Source organism: Haemaphysalis longicornis, unplaced genomic scaffold (assembly GCF_048455015.1).
Source record: "Haemaphysalis longicornis isolate Haplotype H1 unplaced genomic scaffold, Haemaphysalis longicornis Haplotype H1 scaffold_7, whole genome shotgun sequence".
NCBI lineage: Eukaryota > Metazoa > Arthropoda > Arachnida > Ixodida > Ixodidae > Haemaphysalis > Haemaphysalis longicornis.
In genome coordinates this window covers 72,829,628-72,847,542 of record NW_027526422.1, presented here as the reverse complement: position 1 = coordinate 72,847,542, position 17,915 = coordinate 72,829,628, and the positions used below count along the sequence as shown (strand labels likewise).

Below are 17,915 nucleotides of genomic sequence, written 5' to 3'. Positions count from 1 at the left end.
TGCTTTAGGCCTACACACGGTCAATATCCACAGCTGCCATTTATGTTAAAGGAGGTGAGCGTGAAATATTTTTCCTGTGTGTGCGATCTTTTCATATACGAGAAAACTTGGCATAGGCGAAACGCTTTGCCTCATCCCATAATGACCTGCACCTCTTACTCCTAGAAAACTTTGTGAGTACACGCGTACGTAGCTGACGGCTAAGAGGTTCATACAATATTAACTAGGGAGGAATATAGGGCGGCGATCACAACCCACAGTGGCCGAAATTACTAGTATTCGATTCGGACCTGCACCCACTGGCTTGCTAAAAGTGCTATAAATTGGATTGTACAGGCAATTTCTTTTTAGTTGTAGTCCCGCTTAGCCACCGTTCGGAGCGTTGGTCACATGCAGCCTGTTGCAAAAAAGAGATCTGAAATGCATTTATCTTTGAACTCAATGTCACGCGCACTGGAATTGTTCATTAAAAATTGCAGCACCGCGATACTTTTCACAAATATTTTTGTGAAGTTCCCGTCCTGGTGTTTTTGCCATCAAACGACAGGCGTACACCGCAAATTTGCATTGTGCCTAAACGCGCCGCTTGATTTTGTACACCTGTTTCTGGCGACTAATTTCTTAAGCACCGTGTAATTTGTAAAGAGCGAATCGTTTACAAAATGTTCAAGGGTGAAAAAACGCTATTCGCGCACCCTTAGCAACGCTTCGAGCAGGAGTACTCTTGTTTTATTTCTTCCCGTTGTTCCGTCAAAGCGTAACTGCCGTATCACTACTTCGCGGTGACACTAGTGTCAGATTGCTCTCTATGTAATATTGTTGGAGACGATGCATGAGGCACCGTCACCGTAATTACGACCCGCTCCTGACGAGCCGGAGGCCTAGCTACGGGACCACAACCCCGCTCGACATGAAAGTCAATGGCGAACGCATAAACAGCAGAAAAGAATGACCTCGTATTGGCCATTGGCTCTGGAGGACCATGTACCCTCTATTCATGGAGGAGAGTGATCTGTCATTCTGATGCCAGTACCCATTCTTAAATGTGGCGCGCGCCAAGACAGGCGCACAAGAACACAGAGACCCACGCATAAAATTCTTTGACAAGTATTAAGCCCGCTGTTTACAGGATGAGGACGGCTTTCCGGTTCTTCCGATCCTCCAGCCTTAGCACAGAACACCTCGAAACGCTGTTGCTCCCTCAGCAGGCATTAATAGACTATCATTGAAAAATCGTCTCTCTTCACTTCGTCGACACTTCTAGAGTCCTGTTCCCCAGTTTCTTGGGCTTCAGTTCAGGTGAAGGAACGCGGTCGATGGAAAGCTCTTCGTCAGTGCTCAGGCCAGAGTCGCAGTGCACCGCAGTGAGCTGGTGGTGGACGAGGGAACGAGCTGGGAAAGAAACCGCCCGCATGGGGTCCACGAGAGGCGGGAGACGCAGCTGCTGGCGCCTCCGGGCGGTCTCTCCGCTGGCTTCCGCAGGCGGTGGTTTCTTTTTGCTGCCCGTTGAGGAGCCGGCTACCGGGAGGCACTTGGCTGATACAGCTCGTGCACCGCTGTGGGACGCCCGGCGGGGTGTGGCACCTCTGGACACCGCCGTGCTTGGCTGAGATGATTGGGCAGCCACGTAGTCATCGTGATCGTCGTCGGTTGGTCGGTCGCGAACAATCAAGGGTAATCTGCGCAGACGAGTTGGGCAAAGCAAAGCTGCATAGACCGAAGCGATATAACGTTTAATCTGCGCAATACACCGAGATCTTCACATCGATATCGAGTTTTACAATGGCGTGACCCCGGAAGTAAGCTTCAAGAAATAAAGCAGACAAAATGGCAAACGTCATAATCATGCATGACACCTGCACTTGTACTCATTATCGACAATGCACTTTTTAAAGGTTTCGTAAAACAGAAGATCGGGCTACAAAAAAAAAACTGCGTTGATTTGAACCCCGCAGTTCGCTATACGGGCCCATTCCCAACAGGGCGTCGACGGTAATGTCAGAAATAATGCTCTCACCTGTAAAACAAGTCGCCTGAAAGATTCAAAACCTTGGCACAACACCTACGATTCCATGTACAAGCATACAGTGCGCTCGCAAACCATCTACAGGTCGAAAGTTCCCGTTATTGGATCGCCACGTTGCTAAGCTCTCAAAACTACACCCCATATAATAGCTAGTACGCATTGGCTGTGCACCATATTTAGAGACAAAGGTTAACTACTGATCCTTGCTCATAAGCAAGGATCAGATTGATTGATTGTGGGGGTTTAACGCGCCGACGCAACGCAGGCAATGAGGCGCGCCGTAGTGGAGGGCTCCGGATTAATTTTGACCACCTGGGGATCTTTATCGTGCGCCGAAATCTCGTACACACGGGCGTTTTTGCTTTTCGCCTCCAATAAGCAAGGATCAGCAGGTACTGAAGCAACAGCCCAACTTCGTTCGAATTCCTTAGCACCAACGCCACACCAGTGGAATAGCTCGAACGTGAGATTTGTTGGCCATCCAAAAGGGGAAAGTGTTGACCGACCTTAAAAACCCTTGAGAACCTTGAAAGAACAGACTTAACATAGAAACTTAAGGCCAAATAATATTGAGATAGGTTATTTCCTTTTGAAAGTTTTCGAAATAAATGTGTAGAATCTGTAAACTTCACGGGCCCACAGCAATCATAACAATCAGCCGCTCACGATTATGAACGCTCGCGGAATAAAATCCGGCTAAATCATGTACAGCTTTCCAACTCGGTTATTATTGAAGTCTATTTGCTGGAGTTCCTGCGGTGTATAGCAGGCATTTTCGCGCAATTATGGAAGTGGACCGCTTGCTGGTGCGAAGTTCCTTGTTAGCGAGCTTGTTCCAGGATCCAGAAACAAGTAAGCTCTCAGCGAACAATAAATGGGCCGGCACCCGAAAGTTCTAGACCGTTTGTTAATTATTTCCGATGTGTGAAAACACAGGTCGGCTCCTTTTTCTATGGGAAATATCGCTTCATTGTAGCAATTGTGCTAGGTTCCAGAATGGTGACCCCTTTTAGCGAAATAACTGTGGAGGGAAACGGACTTGACGCTTCCACTGTAAACACAGAAATTTATGGTTGCACATGTTCGTCAGGAGTTGAGAGCATCCGGGGGCTGGATTTGGGGATAATTAAACTCGACCAGCATTTTTGTCTGGTTTTTCAAAATGTGGTTCAACATACATAAAAACTGAATAATCACTGCATGAAAGAGAAAAAAACGAGCGCAAAAAGGGTCGCTTACAAGCTAGAACCCGACCGTAAAATCTCTGCCGTATGTTTTATGGTTGCACATACCTATTTACCATTCGCAATAAAACTTAGCGCAGCACAAACACAAGAAAGACTGACTGGACCAGGCGCTTCCAGAGCTGTGTCCGTGGTCTCCCCCGCGCTAAATTTCACTGCGAATACTATGCACCAACATCGCAGCAGCAAGTTTTATCAAACATGTTTACTATTTTCTTCTATTCACTCCGCAGACACCCAGCTTTTGCCAACGCCCAAAGTTATTTCATGGCAAATAGGAACTACGTTAGCTTCCCAGATTTGTCGGTGGCACGCACAATGATTCGACGCCCCACTATCGCTGAAGGGACATTACGTTCTGTATAACAATTCAGCGAACAAATATACGACCCTTCACGGTGGCTCAGGGACTAAGACGTCGTGCTGCTGAGCCCAAGGAGGCGGGGTCGATCCCGACCGCGGTGGCTGCTTGTCTACTGCAGGCCAAAAGTGGAAACGCCCATGTGTAGAGATTTTGGCGCACGTTAAAGATCACCACGTGGTCAAAATTAATCCTGAGCCCTCCACTGCGGCGCGCCTTATAGCTCAGGGGTAGCTTCAGCGCATTAAAGCCCCAAATTTTGGAATGTGAATATGTATACGGATTCGATAATAACGTGCGCTGTATATTTGGACGGAGGACAGGGACAGTGAAAAAGACAAAACCATACGAAGGTTTGCGCACCATCGTATGGTTTGGCTTTTTCACTGTACCTGTCCCTCGTCCAAACATGCAGCGCACGTTATTATCGAATTAAACATGCCTTTATTAAAGTATACGGACAGTCGTGTTGGCGCACCTGTGACTGCTCTTGCGCAAGGTGGAAGTGCCCGCCGCGGAAGCCTTTTCACAAGCTGCGATGCCAGACCCTTTGTGCGGAGGTGTTCGCCTCGACCCCGGAAGTGCCGGCTCCACCAGCGACGATGAGGTAGTCATGGAAGCCGCCAGGGGTCCCGAGGCCCTCCTCGCCATATTTCCGCGGCCTCGACTCGCCATCTCAAGCTCGGCCAGAGCGCGACACTTCCACTCCAGTTCCCGCTGCAGGTTGGCGATGATGGAATTCTTCTCCGACATCTCGGCCTGGTGCTGCCAGTCCTGTGGGGAGGTCTTGGACAGGTTAGAGTACACCGACAAAGAACGACAACGAGAGAGCACGCGTAGGTACAGCTGTTTTGAAGACAACGGCCATCTTAAAGGGACAAAGATACAAAAGTGCCTAGAAAACTTTCAAGCCAACAAAATTTCGAACATTTTTGTTCGCAGATTCACTTGTCTTAGCAAAATTGTCCTTACTACCTGAAACCGCACGGAACTTCCTATCCCTAACTCTGTTTAATAGAGATTTTTCTGCTTGTGTGCATTTTGTATGATTTGATTGATTGTAGGGTTTTAACGCGCCGACGCAGCGCAGGCGATGAGGCGCGCCGTAGTGGAGGGCTCCGGATTAATTTTGACCACCTGGGGATCTTTAACGTGCGCCGAAATCTCGTACACACGGGCGTTTTTGCTTTTCGCCTCCATCAGAAAAGCGTGCATTTTGTATGCCCTGTGCTTCCTATAGCGCCCAATATGATGTTAATTCACAATGCAGAGGGTTCTTCCAGTTCATGTAGTGCTTTGTGCAACCGTGAACCTTTTTTTTTTATTCAGATACCCTAAAGGCCCCGAAGGGCATTACATGGGGCGGGGGGGGGGGGGGTGAACAAAGTGTGGGATACATTTCAATTCAAGAGCAAACAGTCAAGAGCGGGGATGTAACAGGAAAAGGTAGAAAAGCAAAAAAAAAACAGTAAATGGAAAATAAATACAAAGCAAGCGCACATGATACATGGTTCATGGCTCTGATAATTTTAGCTATCTATACATAAAAAGCGCTTCAAACGGCTCACAAACAAATCGTGATTATGAATTGTGGCAATATCTTCTGGTAATCGATTCCAATGAAAGATGGCCAAGAACAACGGGGATGTACGAAGAAGGTTAGTACGGGCAAACAAGGGGAGGACTTTGAAAGGGTGATCTAGACGTGGAAAAATGCGATGGGCAGGTTTGATATGCGATGCAGCAAATGACGACGCACTATGATAAAGCCGGTGGAAGTGAGATAGTAATGCTAGTACTCTTCGTTTTTCGAGGAAGGGCAGCAGTAGAGCTTCTTTAATGGCAGTTATGCTAGATGTACGGAAATAGTTCTTAGTAATGAAACGTGCCGCTTTATTTTGCAAGGCCTCTAGTCTGTCTGTTAAGTATGCCTGGTTTGGGTTCCAAATAATGTGGCGAATCAATGTGGCGAAATTCCGCTGCCCATAGCGGTCTTTCTTACGAAATTACTTCACTCGAATTTTGACACTGAATTCATGCCTTCGGACACCCGCAGAATGAACATAAGGGTCCTCACAAAAAAAAGCAGGGGAATCAATCTTTATAAGCTTTGCAGGACGAAAAGGCAAAACATTGTGTCCGTTGGTGATGAAAGCAGACATTTTTTCTAATTTTAAAGACTGTAAAAGTTACCTGGAAAGCTGGTTAATACACAAGAAGTGTTAGAACCTTTGCAGCGAGTTTTGTTCTCAGGCATTCATGTGAGAAAAGTAGTTGTCTTGTAGCCACACTCCCGTTCCACAAGAAAATGTAGCAGAAATCTGGTGATAGTTTTGAAAAGCAGGTGTCCTTACGTTGCTATCAGGTTCAAGTGATAAGAAACATACCCATAAATATACCTGTAATGGTTTGTCCAGGCTGATCCTTACTAGAAGCTTCCGAATACGCATATGCCTATAGGCAACAAACCCATGCACATGATTCATCGCCACAAAAAAGTAAAATCGCCTTATCACTTCGTATAGGCTTTGCGCGCACGCGAAACTATAGGGAAAACAGACAACAACCACCAAACAGTTGTGCCCGTCAGCTCATTTCCAAAAGATAAATGGTCTGCATAAGAACACCGTAGTACCTAGTCACAAATGTCTTGTAGGCATCGACTGACTATCGCTAATTAGATCACGATAGGATGTGCTGTCTGCACCACAACCTATTTCATACCATTTCTACGTACATTCACGGACAAAATAAAACGCGATCACAAAACTATGAACCAGAACACACAAAAAGCGCTTCTTTCAACGCAAGTCAAATTGATGGGTAGCTTTACATACCCAGATTTCTCGCTCAAAATTCCCACCTCTCAGGAACCTAGCAAAACCACTTCAGGAAAGTGATATTTGGCATGAAGCAAGAAGTCAACGTGAAGATGAAAACTCTATGCTACTTTCCAGCATTCTGAATATTTTTTGTGTAATTCGCTGTCAAATCTTACTACCCATGCATTTGTATGGGATAGTTTCCATGGCTCTGGAACTAAGTCACGTAACGTGCAAGACTTGAAACTGTGCACAAAGCAAATTTTCACCCCCAATATTAGCTGCCCAAAAAAAATTTACATTTCGCTGAATAACTACAGAGTAGTCACTGTTGAAAGGACTGCCATGAGCGGGAAAGCTGCGCATGTCAGAGCGGCAAAGTTGGGAAATGTGGCTTTCCAAATATACACATAGCGCGCCATCATTGGACCTCCACGAACAGTACTGTTCAGTTTTGCGTGTTGCGGTTAATATTTTCATGTTCGCGTTTCATTTGTACAAAACTGTACATCAGGAATACCTACGCCAAACTATAGTTATTCCCTAGTCTTCGGGCGGCACACATTGTCACGAAGGAACGGCAGAATGTTATTTATTTTTATCAGAAACTTTGATAATCACTTAACTGCATGATGGGTTAGCAAGGAGAGACCAGAAAAACGAAACTATAGGGCCTTAGTGCTGCCCTCATTCTAAAGCCTTTGAAATCATTGTGATCCCAAAATATTCAACGCCGCCACATCTCGGTTGTTTCGGAAAAGAAAACGAGCAGCGTGCCTTCGTCGAACCAAAATGGGCGAAAAACTATGCCGGCGGCAGATGGTTCATACCTGCACCTGAAGTCGCTGATTGAGCGAGACCAGGGCGTTGTTGGCGTGCTCTAGCTGGGAGCTGAGGAAACGGCAGTGGCAGCACCACTTCTCAAGTTCTTCTTCCAGCTGTCCGATCTTGGCCTTGTATGACTCTGTATGCGCGCACGACGTCAAAAATAGATTCTACGCTGGTGCACAACTTAGAATATTTTGTGCACGAGAACAAGTAAGATGCATTGAACACAAGTTGTTGTGTACTTAAGTTGTGGTTTTAACGTTACCATAAGAAAAAAGCAAAATTAATTCCTTTAACACGTCTCACAGAGGGGGGTTAGAGGCTAGGGTGGTTTGTTGCGTGGCCGGGATAGTCCCTCATTGTAATTTTGTCGTAGCCTGCTAGAAAACATAACAGCTTCATTTTCTAACTTACCTTCGAACACTTTCTTTTTAATAGTAACAGACACGTTGGCCAATCTAACCCATGATTCTCTAACCGGGCACGTGCGCAACACCAGCAAAATTATATGCGATAAACAAAATTTCACGTTATAGGGGGTCCGAACAGAAACTGTGACGCTGCCAATGGCAGCCGCATTACTTGTTGATAATAAAGATTTGTTTCATTCATTTACTACACTCTTAGTTCGTTCCCAATGTGATCGCTTGTGAGCTTGCACCGCAGAGCAATGTAAAAAGTATATAGTAAACATAGGCTTAATGCATTTGCTCCATATTTGGCATGGAGTGCGTCAGTTGATAAAACCAAGATTTTGAACGGGGAAGAGCGAGCGAAAAAGCGGTATTTGTACAGAAGCAATGTCCCAGGGCAAGGGTCTTTAAGCAAATAACGTTCCCGCGATCAGCACACACTCGTGTGTAAAGTTTCCATTTATTTATTTATTTATTTATTTATTTATTTATTTATTTATTTATTTATTTATTTATTTATTTATTTATTTATTTATTTATTTATTTATAATATTTATTTATTTATTTATTGACGAGTCCATTGGGGCCGGAAGCATCGCATACCCATTGTTTATTCCGAACGCAGCCCACACTGCGTTCGGAATAAACCTGCTCGACTCCGCGGTCTGGTCGTCTCCTTTAAAGCCTCTGTGGCATGCGCTGTAGAGTGTAGTGGTAAATACGCACTTAACTGCAAAAAGGACGACCAGCGAAAAAATAGTTGCACAGTCCCATATCGTTGGAAGTATACTGGAAACATTTTTTTGCCCTAGAGACAAGGTGATTTCAAATTCTGAGCAGAGTGCTATTCAGGGCAAGACAATTTAACGCAAAGAAATTTGTTTTTGCAATGCCTACTACTCCGCTTCATTACTGTCAGCGAATCGGAAATCAATAGCAATGTCTACAGACACTGTAGCTGCAGGAAGGCGGTTCCGGTTATTCGATGCTTGCGGCAGAAAAGACGAGAAGTAAGCGCAACAGTGACATTTAGGTGTGTCGATCGAATGTATTATTGTGCCACCAGGATGCTACGCCGTCACTGGCCGAAAGGCGTCGCCGTCCCCATGCAGCTGCAGTTGCGAAAGCGTGCGTGGTATATAACTTCGCCTGCACTGACCTCGTTCAGGTGTCATAGTATATGAGCCACGATATCTCCACAAGAAACCCCCTAACCTCCCGCTCCCCCCCCCCTTCTACTACCACAGTTGCCTTAGCCATCCTGTAAGCAGACTAGTATAACAAGCAGTACTGTCGCGCTCACACACCGCTGTTTGTCGAGTCGAAATTGTAAGTGTGTTAAAGCCCAATGCACCGTTGCGATGCTCCAATGTATTAATACAAAAATTTTAATCCTCCTAGCTGGTAGTCTGGCACATGACGTTTCAGCTTGAGACCTTGTACACACGATTGACGAGGTACACGCAGTCTTGTGCACTGCATAATTTCTCCCTATATCCCTGAAGGACTCTACTTATTACATACAGCCAAGAACCTGTACACCATATTACTATTAGTACTGAACAAGCGCTTGAGATAGTAGTGACTTCGTCAGCGGGTTGACTTACCTTCGTCCACTAAAGTCATTCCGTTGTTAAAGAGAGCGAACTGCATTTCTGTAAAAAGGAGGGAGGAACAGAGGGGTGGAGAGGAAATTAGAGGAATAGATGAAAGAGGGAAATTTTAGTATGCAACTGATTTTCACTATGTGTACATATCGCTTTCTCCATCGCTTATTGGAAAGGAAAAACATATTGGAAAGAAATCCATCTGAACACAGAATGTGATTGCGCCGTATTCCCAAACTCGCAAATCTGAAGACGAGCGAATTCTTGTACAAAGTCTGTTAATCCATTACGTTAGTTAGGACCCGAGTGGGAAGGCATGTCAGCCTTCCCACTCATAGTTTTCACAGTGTGCACCAGGCAGTGTGTACCATGGCTACCAATTAAGTGCATATATGGTATTTCCTTCCACCCATTCTTCACGTGACTCCCGAGTACAACCTTCGCTGTATTTAACGTCGACCTAAGTAAACTGCAAGAATGTGCTCCCAGCGCTTTGAATAGAAAGCACGTAACTCTAATGATACGTTTCCTATGAGGGTCTTAAGAATTGAACAATGCCGTTGTTCCTACGTTCTGGTTTCAAACATCTTCCCCTTCAAAGACAGTACCTGTTATTACGTACTTCCTGAGATTAACAAGAGTACAAGCTCACTTTATTTTTGCTTTCTATTTGGTGTAGCACTTTCGGGCAGTGAGCTCTAACCCAAGTTTTAATGTTTTCGGGCGGATAAATGGCGCGTGCTGGCTATATATAGCACGGCGGGCACGCACAATGTGCTGAGGACTTCTGCTTTACGCGTAAGCATAGAGGCATGATCATGCAGGCTTAGCTGTTTGTGACAACGGGCGATGCCTCCGCTATGTCATGAACGGCGCCAGCTTTTAGTGAAAAAGGCGCATATGATTCGCGCTAGAGAGGCACTGAGGTGGATCAGGAAGCTAATCCTTTTTCATGTCTGCCGTCTGCTGTGTAACACACGTTCTCCTTATCAGTATTACTGGGATATGTGGAGCTTTCTATATATATGCAATGCTAGGAGGAAGAGAAAACATATGTGACCGTAGTGGCTGCCTTACAAACTACCGCAGAGACGTCATACGGTTGTGTGATGTGCCTTGGTGCTACCAACGTGATCAAAATTTAGATATTCCCCTATTACACGTGGTACAGTTTTACTTGTTGCTTCATCGCGCAGTTTATACGGGGTAAACATGTGTGATATTTGTCCAGTCCCCCCTTCAGAAAATCGACAGAGAAGAACAACGCAACGTGAACAGCTATTTTCAACTCCCTTTCCAGTTGGGAAAATGACTAGTCGATCAAATAAATTTGTAGTAGGGTGTACACATCCAAAGCTCCATTCTAATAAGCCAGTCAAATGATGATTATACCTCACTTTATCGTCGTTCTAATCTAGCGTGAGTTTTTTATGTGTATGTTCACCTATCCTGTTAACTATGCATGATCAACAAACTAAACACCCCCGGCAAGAGTGACGAGACATAAAAGTAGTTCAATTCATTTATCTCACGCTCAAGTTAAATTCTATTATGTGATAAGTTTACCGAATGCAGCAAAAGAAACCGGGAGCATCCTCTCATGACGCATGAAGTAGCATCACCATGACCTCGTCAGCTCTGCTGTCTATTCTCTCCCTCCGTCCTCATTTCTCCAATACTCTTAATATTTTCAGAAGAGCGTGTACCTGCGCACCCACTGCGCACCCTCCAGTACCTTTGACGGTCTTCTGCAGCTTGGCTATCTCCGCGTGCAGTCCCCTGAGCGTGAGACGGTGCTGGTTCTGCAGAAAGACCAAGTCATTGCGCGCCGACCGCAGCTGAGCTTGCAGAGTCTTGGGGTCGTCGGAGACAAGAGCCGGCAGCCTGCTGGCCCCGGACGCCAGCCCGACGGCGCCCGTTGGGTCATTTCCGGTAGGGGGACTACGCCGGACTACCACATGGCAGCCGTGACTCCTGCTGCCGGGACGATTCTCCCCACCACCGCCAACCACCACGCTGGCAGCCGCGCACATGACGTGGGCCGGACGTGTCCTGTAGCGTCTGTTCGGTCGCTTGCCCGGGTCATCACGGCCTCCACAGCGTTGTTTGGGCCGTCATTACAGCATCTGCTGAGTCTGCCATTGGAGACAATGTGTACGAGAAATGGTGTGAACGAAGCACACTTTTAAGGAAGTTTCATGTCATTTCTTTCTCCGCTACAAACGAAAGATGTCCAACTTCCATTACATCCCATTTCCATCACGTCCATTCATTGTAAAATCCTGGAACACATAATATTCACTAATTTGGTTAACTTTCCTGAGTACAACCACTTTTTCGTAGTTCTCAACATGGTTTCCGGAAAAAAACTTTTCTAGTGAAACTCAACAATTACGCTTACCATGACTTGCATGCATTTCTTAACCCCTCTTGTAACTGACCGGGTTCTTTTTTATTTTTCCAAATTGTTCATTAAAGTGAAGCATCTAGTTCACTTACTGAAATTATGTTATTTGAAAACCGATCGTCAAGTCTTACAATGGATAGAAGTATTTCTTTCCAACCGAACGCAGTTTGTGTCTGCCCATCAAACCAACTCCCCTGAGGCACCTCTGCGCTCAGGTGTGCCTCAGGGCTCTATGCTAGGACCTTTACTTTTCCTGACATACAATAACGACTTGTCTAGTCATTTTATTCTTTTGTTTACCTCTTCCCTTATGATTGCGTGGTTTACCGCAAAATTACTAATTCCTCTGACGTTGAATGCCTACAATCTGACCTCAATAATATTTCTTCTCGGTGCAAACTTTGGCATATGGAGCTCAACATAACTAAATGTAAAGTTACGAGGGTATCCCGGGATCAATTAACTTGTCCTGGTTATTTTTTTTAACAGTACCCTATTAGAGTGAGTAGTCGAGTATAAATACCTTGGTGTGCACATAACCAACAACCTGTCTTGGTCTGAACATATTGAATTTATAACATCTAAGGCTAACCACATGCTTGGATCCTTAAAGCGAAACTTTTCCTTGGCACCTTCTTGTCTCAAAAAGCAGTAATATGTCACTTAGGTGCGCCCCACAATAGAGTATGCTTCGTCGACTTGTGATCCCGGCTATACGACTCTATAAATAAATAAATAAATAAATGAATAAATAAATAAATAAATGAATAAATAAATAAATAAACTTGAAACCGTGCAAGGAACGGAATGTTGGACCGCGTTGCTGCCGTAATCAGCGCTGCCGTGTAACAGCAGCCTAAGGCAGCCAAATACTGAGCTCGGGGTTGAAACACAGATCATTCGTCTGACTACGAAACTATAGAAAAAAATTAGGGAGTGGTTATTGGAGTCCATCCATCTTTTGTAAAATTCTTTTGATTGCGACTCCTTGCGTGTTGTGGCAACGACACGACACACCGCAGCCACACTGAAACATTCATTCGCTTCGAACACGTTGTGACCCGCCCTACATTTGCCCTGTTGGGCCTCGGGCGTGGGGCCCCGCATTCGGAGCGCCGCGCTCACGTCGACCTCTGGATCCGCTCCGGTTCCTCGACCCTCGACCTACACACAGCACTGTTCGCTGTAGGCCCGGTGTTACTGGTATACGCTGTCGGCCGCCCGCATTCCGGTATCGACACAAGTTGGGTAACGGGCAGCGCGCGCCATTTGCCGGCTAGTTTTTAAAGACGATAATCTTTCTTGGGCTACTGAAACGCAGAAATTTTTGGACTGCCTGTCCATGACTCGATTCAGCCATCCGGCCAAAGTGAAACTGAATCTGCGCAATAGCCTTATATACCCACAACCAAATCTAAACGTCCAAGTGCGGTGTTAAGGTTCATACTTGTCAACATTGTTAAACAAGAACAAAACATTACGCAAACATAAGGCATAAAATCAATACATGAGTGATATTTGCAGTTTTCCTTTATGAAAAAATTCACGGATGCTTGGTTTTTGCGACAGCAAATGAACTACTACATCTACTCCAGGAAACCGGCGCCTGCTGTTGCCCGAGCTACGTGGCAGAATTAAAAAAATAAAACGGCACCAACAATGAAAGGCTCCACTAGATAGGTTCCACGTTCCGCTTCAAACGCTCGTGGAGTAGGGCAACGTGGTTCTATAAACATTGTAGTAGGGTGCCTCATTTCACGCGTGTCTCTGCCGTACGGCAGTGCTGGCATCGGGGCACCCGACTTGGAGCAATGGAACGCGGTAAATTTAAATTGACTTGAGCAAACCTCTAGCATGTTTTCTTCGAAGGAAACAGACGGGAGAGGAACAACATGAGAGGTGAGCGGGAAAGAGAAGGGAGGCATTTACTTGCCAGGGGCGCCAGTCGACTGTCGTCTTTCGTCGATATTTGCAACAAAAGAAGCAGATACGAGGCCATTTTTGAATTTGATTGAACTGATTCGGCTGTTAAGTTAAAATTTCGAACCTACATGAGTAATCGTGGAAGACCTACATTGTATACCTCAACGATGCTCTAAGCAACGGGCAAAATGCAATGCCTGCCGGACATGCTGAATACTATGTGTGTACTCTTGTCCAGTATTAGCGCTCATAAGGCTGATTATCTGCGTTTTTAAGGTGATGGTAATGATGATTATCTAATTTTCATGTTGATGTGACAATGATGATGAGATGAGGCTAGACATCACAAGAGATACTCGAGTTGGAAACCGGAGAATTTATATTTGCCTGTAGGTGTGTGTATTTCTTGGCAACAAAGACAGCGTGATTTCTTTTCAATTCAGATTTCATTTGCAAAAAACAGTAGTAGTAGTAGTAGCAGTAGCAGTAGCAGTAGCAGTAGTAGTAGTAGTAGTAGTAGTAGTAGTAGTAGTAGTAGTAGTAGTAGTAGTAGTAGTAGTAGCAGTAGTAGTGGTAGTAATAGTAGTGCTAGTGATAGTAATAATAGTAGTAGTGATAGTAGTAGTAGTAGTAGTTGTTGTGGTAGTCTTCTTCTGTAAAAGGAGGACCCGTGGTACAAACAGGGTAAAGAAAAAATCCTAAAGCTTCTGATGCATCCCGTCATCGACGAGAGTTAATACAAATCATGAGCAAACTACATTGCGGAAACGGGACAACGGCGCTAAAATTAGGGGGACAAGACGAAAAACAAGGGTAGGCAAGGACAGGTGGCGAGGATAGACTCATGGAAAAGAGGTGGAAAAGTGTCAACAAGGATGTGATAACGAAGGTTGTCCTTCAAGCACTAATCATGTGGGATTGTGGCTGTAAGTTGCGCACATTTTACCGTTATAAATGCATCTTCAATCTCAGTTGCATTTTAATGCAATCCCTCAACTAGGGAACACCTAAATCACAGAAGTACGCAAGTAACGTTCGAGCACCCGTACACGCCTACGAGAGAAGTGGCGTTATGATGGCCCTATTTTCAATTATCAAGACTCCTAATTAGGCTTTCGACGAAACCTTGTCTAGTTCAGGGGTAAACAAGAGGACGTTATTCTTCGTCTTTCTTTCGCAGTCTGTGCCTTCTGGGAAATATTAAGTCCTTTAGCGAGAAACATGCGTTTCTCAAAGTGGTCATCTGCATACAGATGGTCATGTTATATTAACAATGTAGCAATATTGTTACAATAACAATTCACAATACAAGAATATATTACAAATATATTGAACACTATATTGTCCAGGTTGGAGACGTGCAAAAGGCCATGCCTTTGGCACTTCACGCAAACTCGGTGACGGCGTTAACGGGCCAATTGCAGCGAAGCTCTGCTTTCTGCGGCGGTCGTGCCGTGTACGCGACAGTAACAAAATAACAGATTGAAGGTCTTCAACTTGTTTTCGGCCAGCAAAGAAAACAAAACAAGTTTCATTGCTGTCTTTTCACCCCCTAGTGTCCGTGCGTCCCGTTCACGAAGCGGGCATCAACTAAGCCGAGCAACCCGCTTAAGTACGTGATCCAAGCAGTCCTATGCGCTCAGATCAACCATGGACCAAACTGCAGGTACTGACCGCGCATCTTTTTACTACTCTGTTGCGGTTCGCCGCATTCATTTTGGCCATAAACCAACCTCTTCTCGTGGCGTGTCTTTGAGCTGCCTTTGTGAGCGTAAATGTATTCGGCATTGCGCGCCGCGCGTCTCGACTTCTGTTTCCGGCGAGGCAACGATCGATTGCGGCGGCCGGCGTGGCGGTTAGGATAGCAGGATAGAACGCCCCGCACTCTTTCCTTCTCACTTCTACCACTTCCCTATGCACGGCAGCGCGTGCATGTGTAGACTGGAACGAGACAGTACGGACCTCACCGGTGTCTTTGCGGAGGATAGTTGGGCGGTGACTGAAACGCGTCACCCGTGTCGCCAGGGGCTTATTCATGGGCTGTCGCGTGATTCATCAGGTTCGAGGACGGGAAAAAACACCAAGCGCACCATCCACGCTAAAGCTGCGGCTTTTGTACGGGCATACGAAGCAAGTAGAAAACGTGGCTTTGGGGTCTGTGGTGTTTTTTTTTTCCCTCCTAAAACGCAGTGCAGCATTTTGTCGCTTTCTCACCCATTTAAAAGTGATTCCAAAAGTGTTCCATGGAAAACGCTAACCTAACAGCGGATCATTTTTACCCCCGGATAAAATAGTGTAAGATGCTTTGGAAGTTATCTAAGGGTGCACTGTAAATTGATTTACACCTTTTTTGCTCATAACGGAGACCCTTACACCCTATCAAAAAACAAAAAGAAACACCATTTGCATGAATGGAATTACCATAACACCCTTTAAAAAGTGTTTTCTTGTGTTTTTGCAATGATTTAAGTCTGTTGTAAACGAAAAACCACTTTAAAGGGTGTTTTTTCTGTTTTTTTTTTTTTTTTGCTAGAGTGTAAGGGTGTTGGTTGTAGGCTGTGCGTTGCACCCTTGAGGCTTTAGATCAAACATGCAGCACCGTTGTTAAGCTTTTGCCTTTCGTCGCCTCATAAGGTTGGAGCTATTTCAACTTGTCAGTGCTAGACATGGCATTAAACAAGTGCGTCCTCCTTTCCATTTGTAGCAATTAAACTTGCGTGCTTCCCGGAATCGTGCAAGCGCAACGTGTGAGAAGTGCCAACGCCAGGCCTGACACGACCACTAGTAAGCTCGAATCCTGTGAGGGTGTGAAAATACGATTCCATCTGTGGTGCAATGCACACTTGCACTCGCACACTGGCGCTCACGTAGTTCCTAGCTGTTTTTTTCGCTGGATGTTCCCTGACCTTTGTAAGTGAGCCTAACCAAAATGTTTTACGCTTTACTTTCACAACTGTAGTACAACCGTTGCCGATTACGCTACAATTTAATTATTATATAAGTGGAGTAGGCATTTGTATGAAGCCTGGTTTGTTTCCTGCTTTCTTTACAATAAGTTACGGTGTTGGGCTAGTTTTGAGGGGATGGACAGCGCGAAAAAGACGAAGGACACATGGGATGCACAAGGGAAAAGGAAATGGCGCTTCGTCCTTGTGCGTCCTTTCTGTCCTTCGCCTTTTTTGCATTGTGCACCCCCTTTCTTTACAAAATATGCCGCAAGTGTTTGGTTTTCAGAGGTGCGGATTCAACTGCAGTGTTGAAAGAAACTATCTGTGGGCTGCCAGCCACCCCGCCAGCCACGCAGCCACTTTTGCATTCAGCATACCCTTACGCCTTCAGCAACTAGCTGTCGTACTGACCGCGACATAAAAGCGGCATTTTCTCTTAGCGTTCTGACTCCATAACGAGATGTATGCATGAGCCCCACCTGCATCTCTTAATATATGAAAGTGTTGCGAATTTTGCGCTGGTATTCTTTCGAGCGCTACAACCAAAAGACCCCTCGATCTGAGATTTCCCAACTGCAAGCTTTCTACGGGAGTAATCCAAGCCAATGTCGTCTATACGCTACCCTTATCTCCTCCACAATCAATTTCATAAACATTGGGTATTAATTAAAGAATGATTCTTCAAACATGTCGCAGTTATCTCCACGCATGCATTTATTACAAATGAAGGCCCATCAAGGATCACCTGCAAAGCAGAAAATGGAACAATTCCTAGGCAGTCAAGTTGGCCAGGTTTTAGAGCAAGTTGTCCAAAAAGAGTTTTTTTACCTGGACTAAGCACAGCAGAGAGGCTTATAAACTGTCCTCTTTGCCGCAGGCCTGGTGACTTTCCAGGCCTGCGGTTTATACAAAGACCATTCTGACCATCACCGTGAACAGCAAGTAACGACAAATCGAAAGCAAAGAAACTTTCGTTCGCCGAAAGAGTCCCCAAGTAAACGCGCATGGAAGGAGGCGCTCACCTTTTCTGCTCGGCCACAAAGGGGAAGTCGGCTGCTCAGCTGCTGCTGCTTCTGGTGTTGCTACTCCAGAGGTAGCTGACGGAGGTTTGGCGCGAAAAGTTGTGTCCCCGCAACGCACGCAATGCAGCAAAAGGTATTTTGTTTCATTAATAGGCACACTCTTTGAGTGTAGAAGAAATATCCGTTCCTTTCTGGAGATTGTCCCCGATGGCTAGCAGAACGAATCGAAGGAGGACAAGCAAACAGTGGGAAAAAGCGGCAGCGCCCGTTTCCCGGGCAACGGGCACGGAGGGAATCGTATCGACTCCAGGGGA

The 17,915-nt window shown here is 45.5% G+C and overlaps 1 protein-coding gene across 2 annotated transcripts; it reads right to left on the bottom strand.

Annotated features, from left to right (window-relative positions):
• Positions 1–1,091: 1,091 nt before the first annotated feature.
• On the bottom strand, positions 1,092–17,857 carry LOC144145939 (uncharacterized). 2 transcript variants are annotated; one of them, XM_077677802.1, is made up of 6 exons: positions 17,602–17,857; positions 11,037–11,436; positions 9,302–9,349; positions 7,284–7,417; positions 4,110–4,417; positions 1,092–1,679 (listed from the first exon to the last, which is right to left on the bottom strand). In XM_077677802.1, exons 2-6 carry the CDS (start codon positions 11,332–11,334, stop codon positions 1,244–1,246), a joined length of 1,224 nt encoding a protein of 407 aa, XP_077533928.1. In that variant the 5' UTR covers positions 11,335–11,436; positions 17,602–17,857; the 3' UTR covers positions 1,092–1,243. The 2 variants fall into 2 exon arrangements, with proteins under 2 accessions (XP_077533928.1, XP_077533929.1); XM_077677803.1 differs by having other exon boundaries at positions 4,110–4,405; positions 17,602–17,856.
• Between the last annotated feature and the right edge of the window lie 58 nt (positions 17,858–17,915).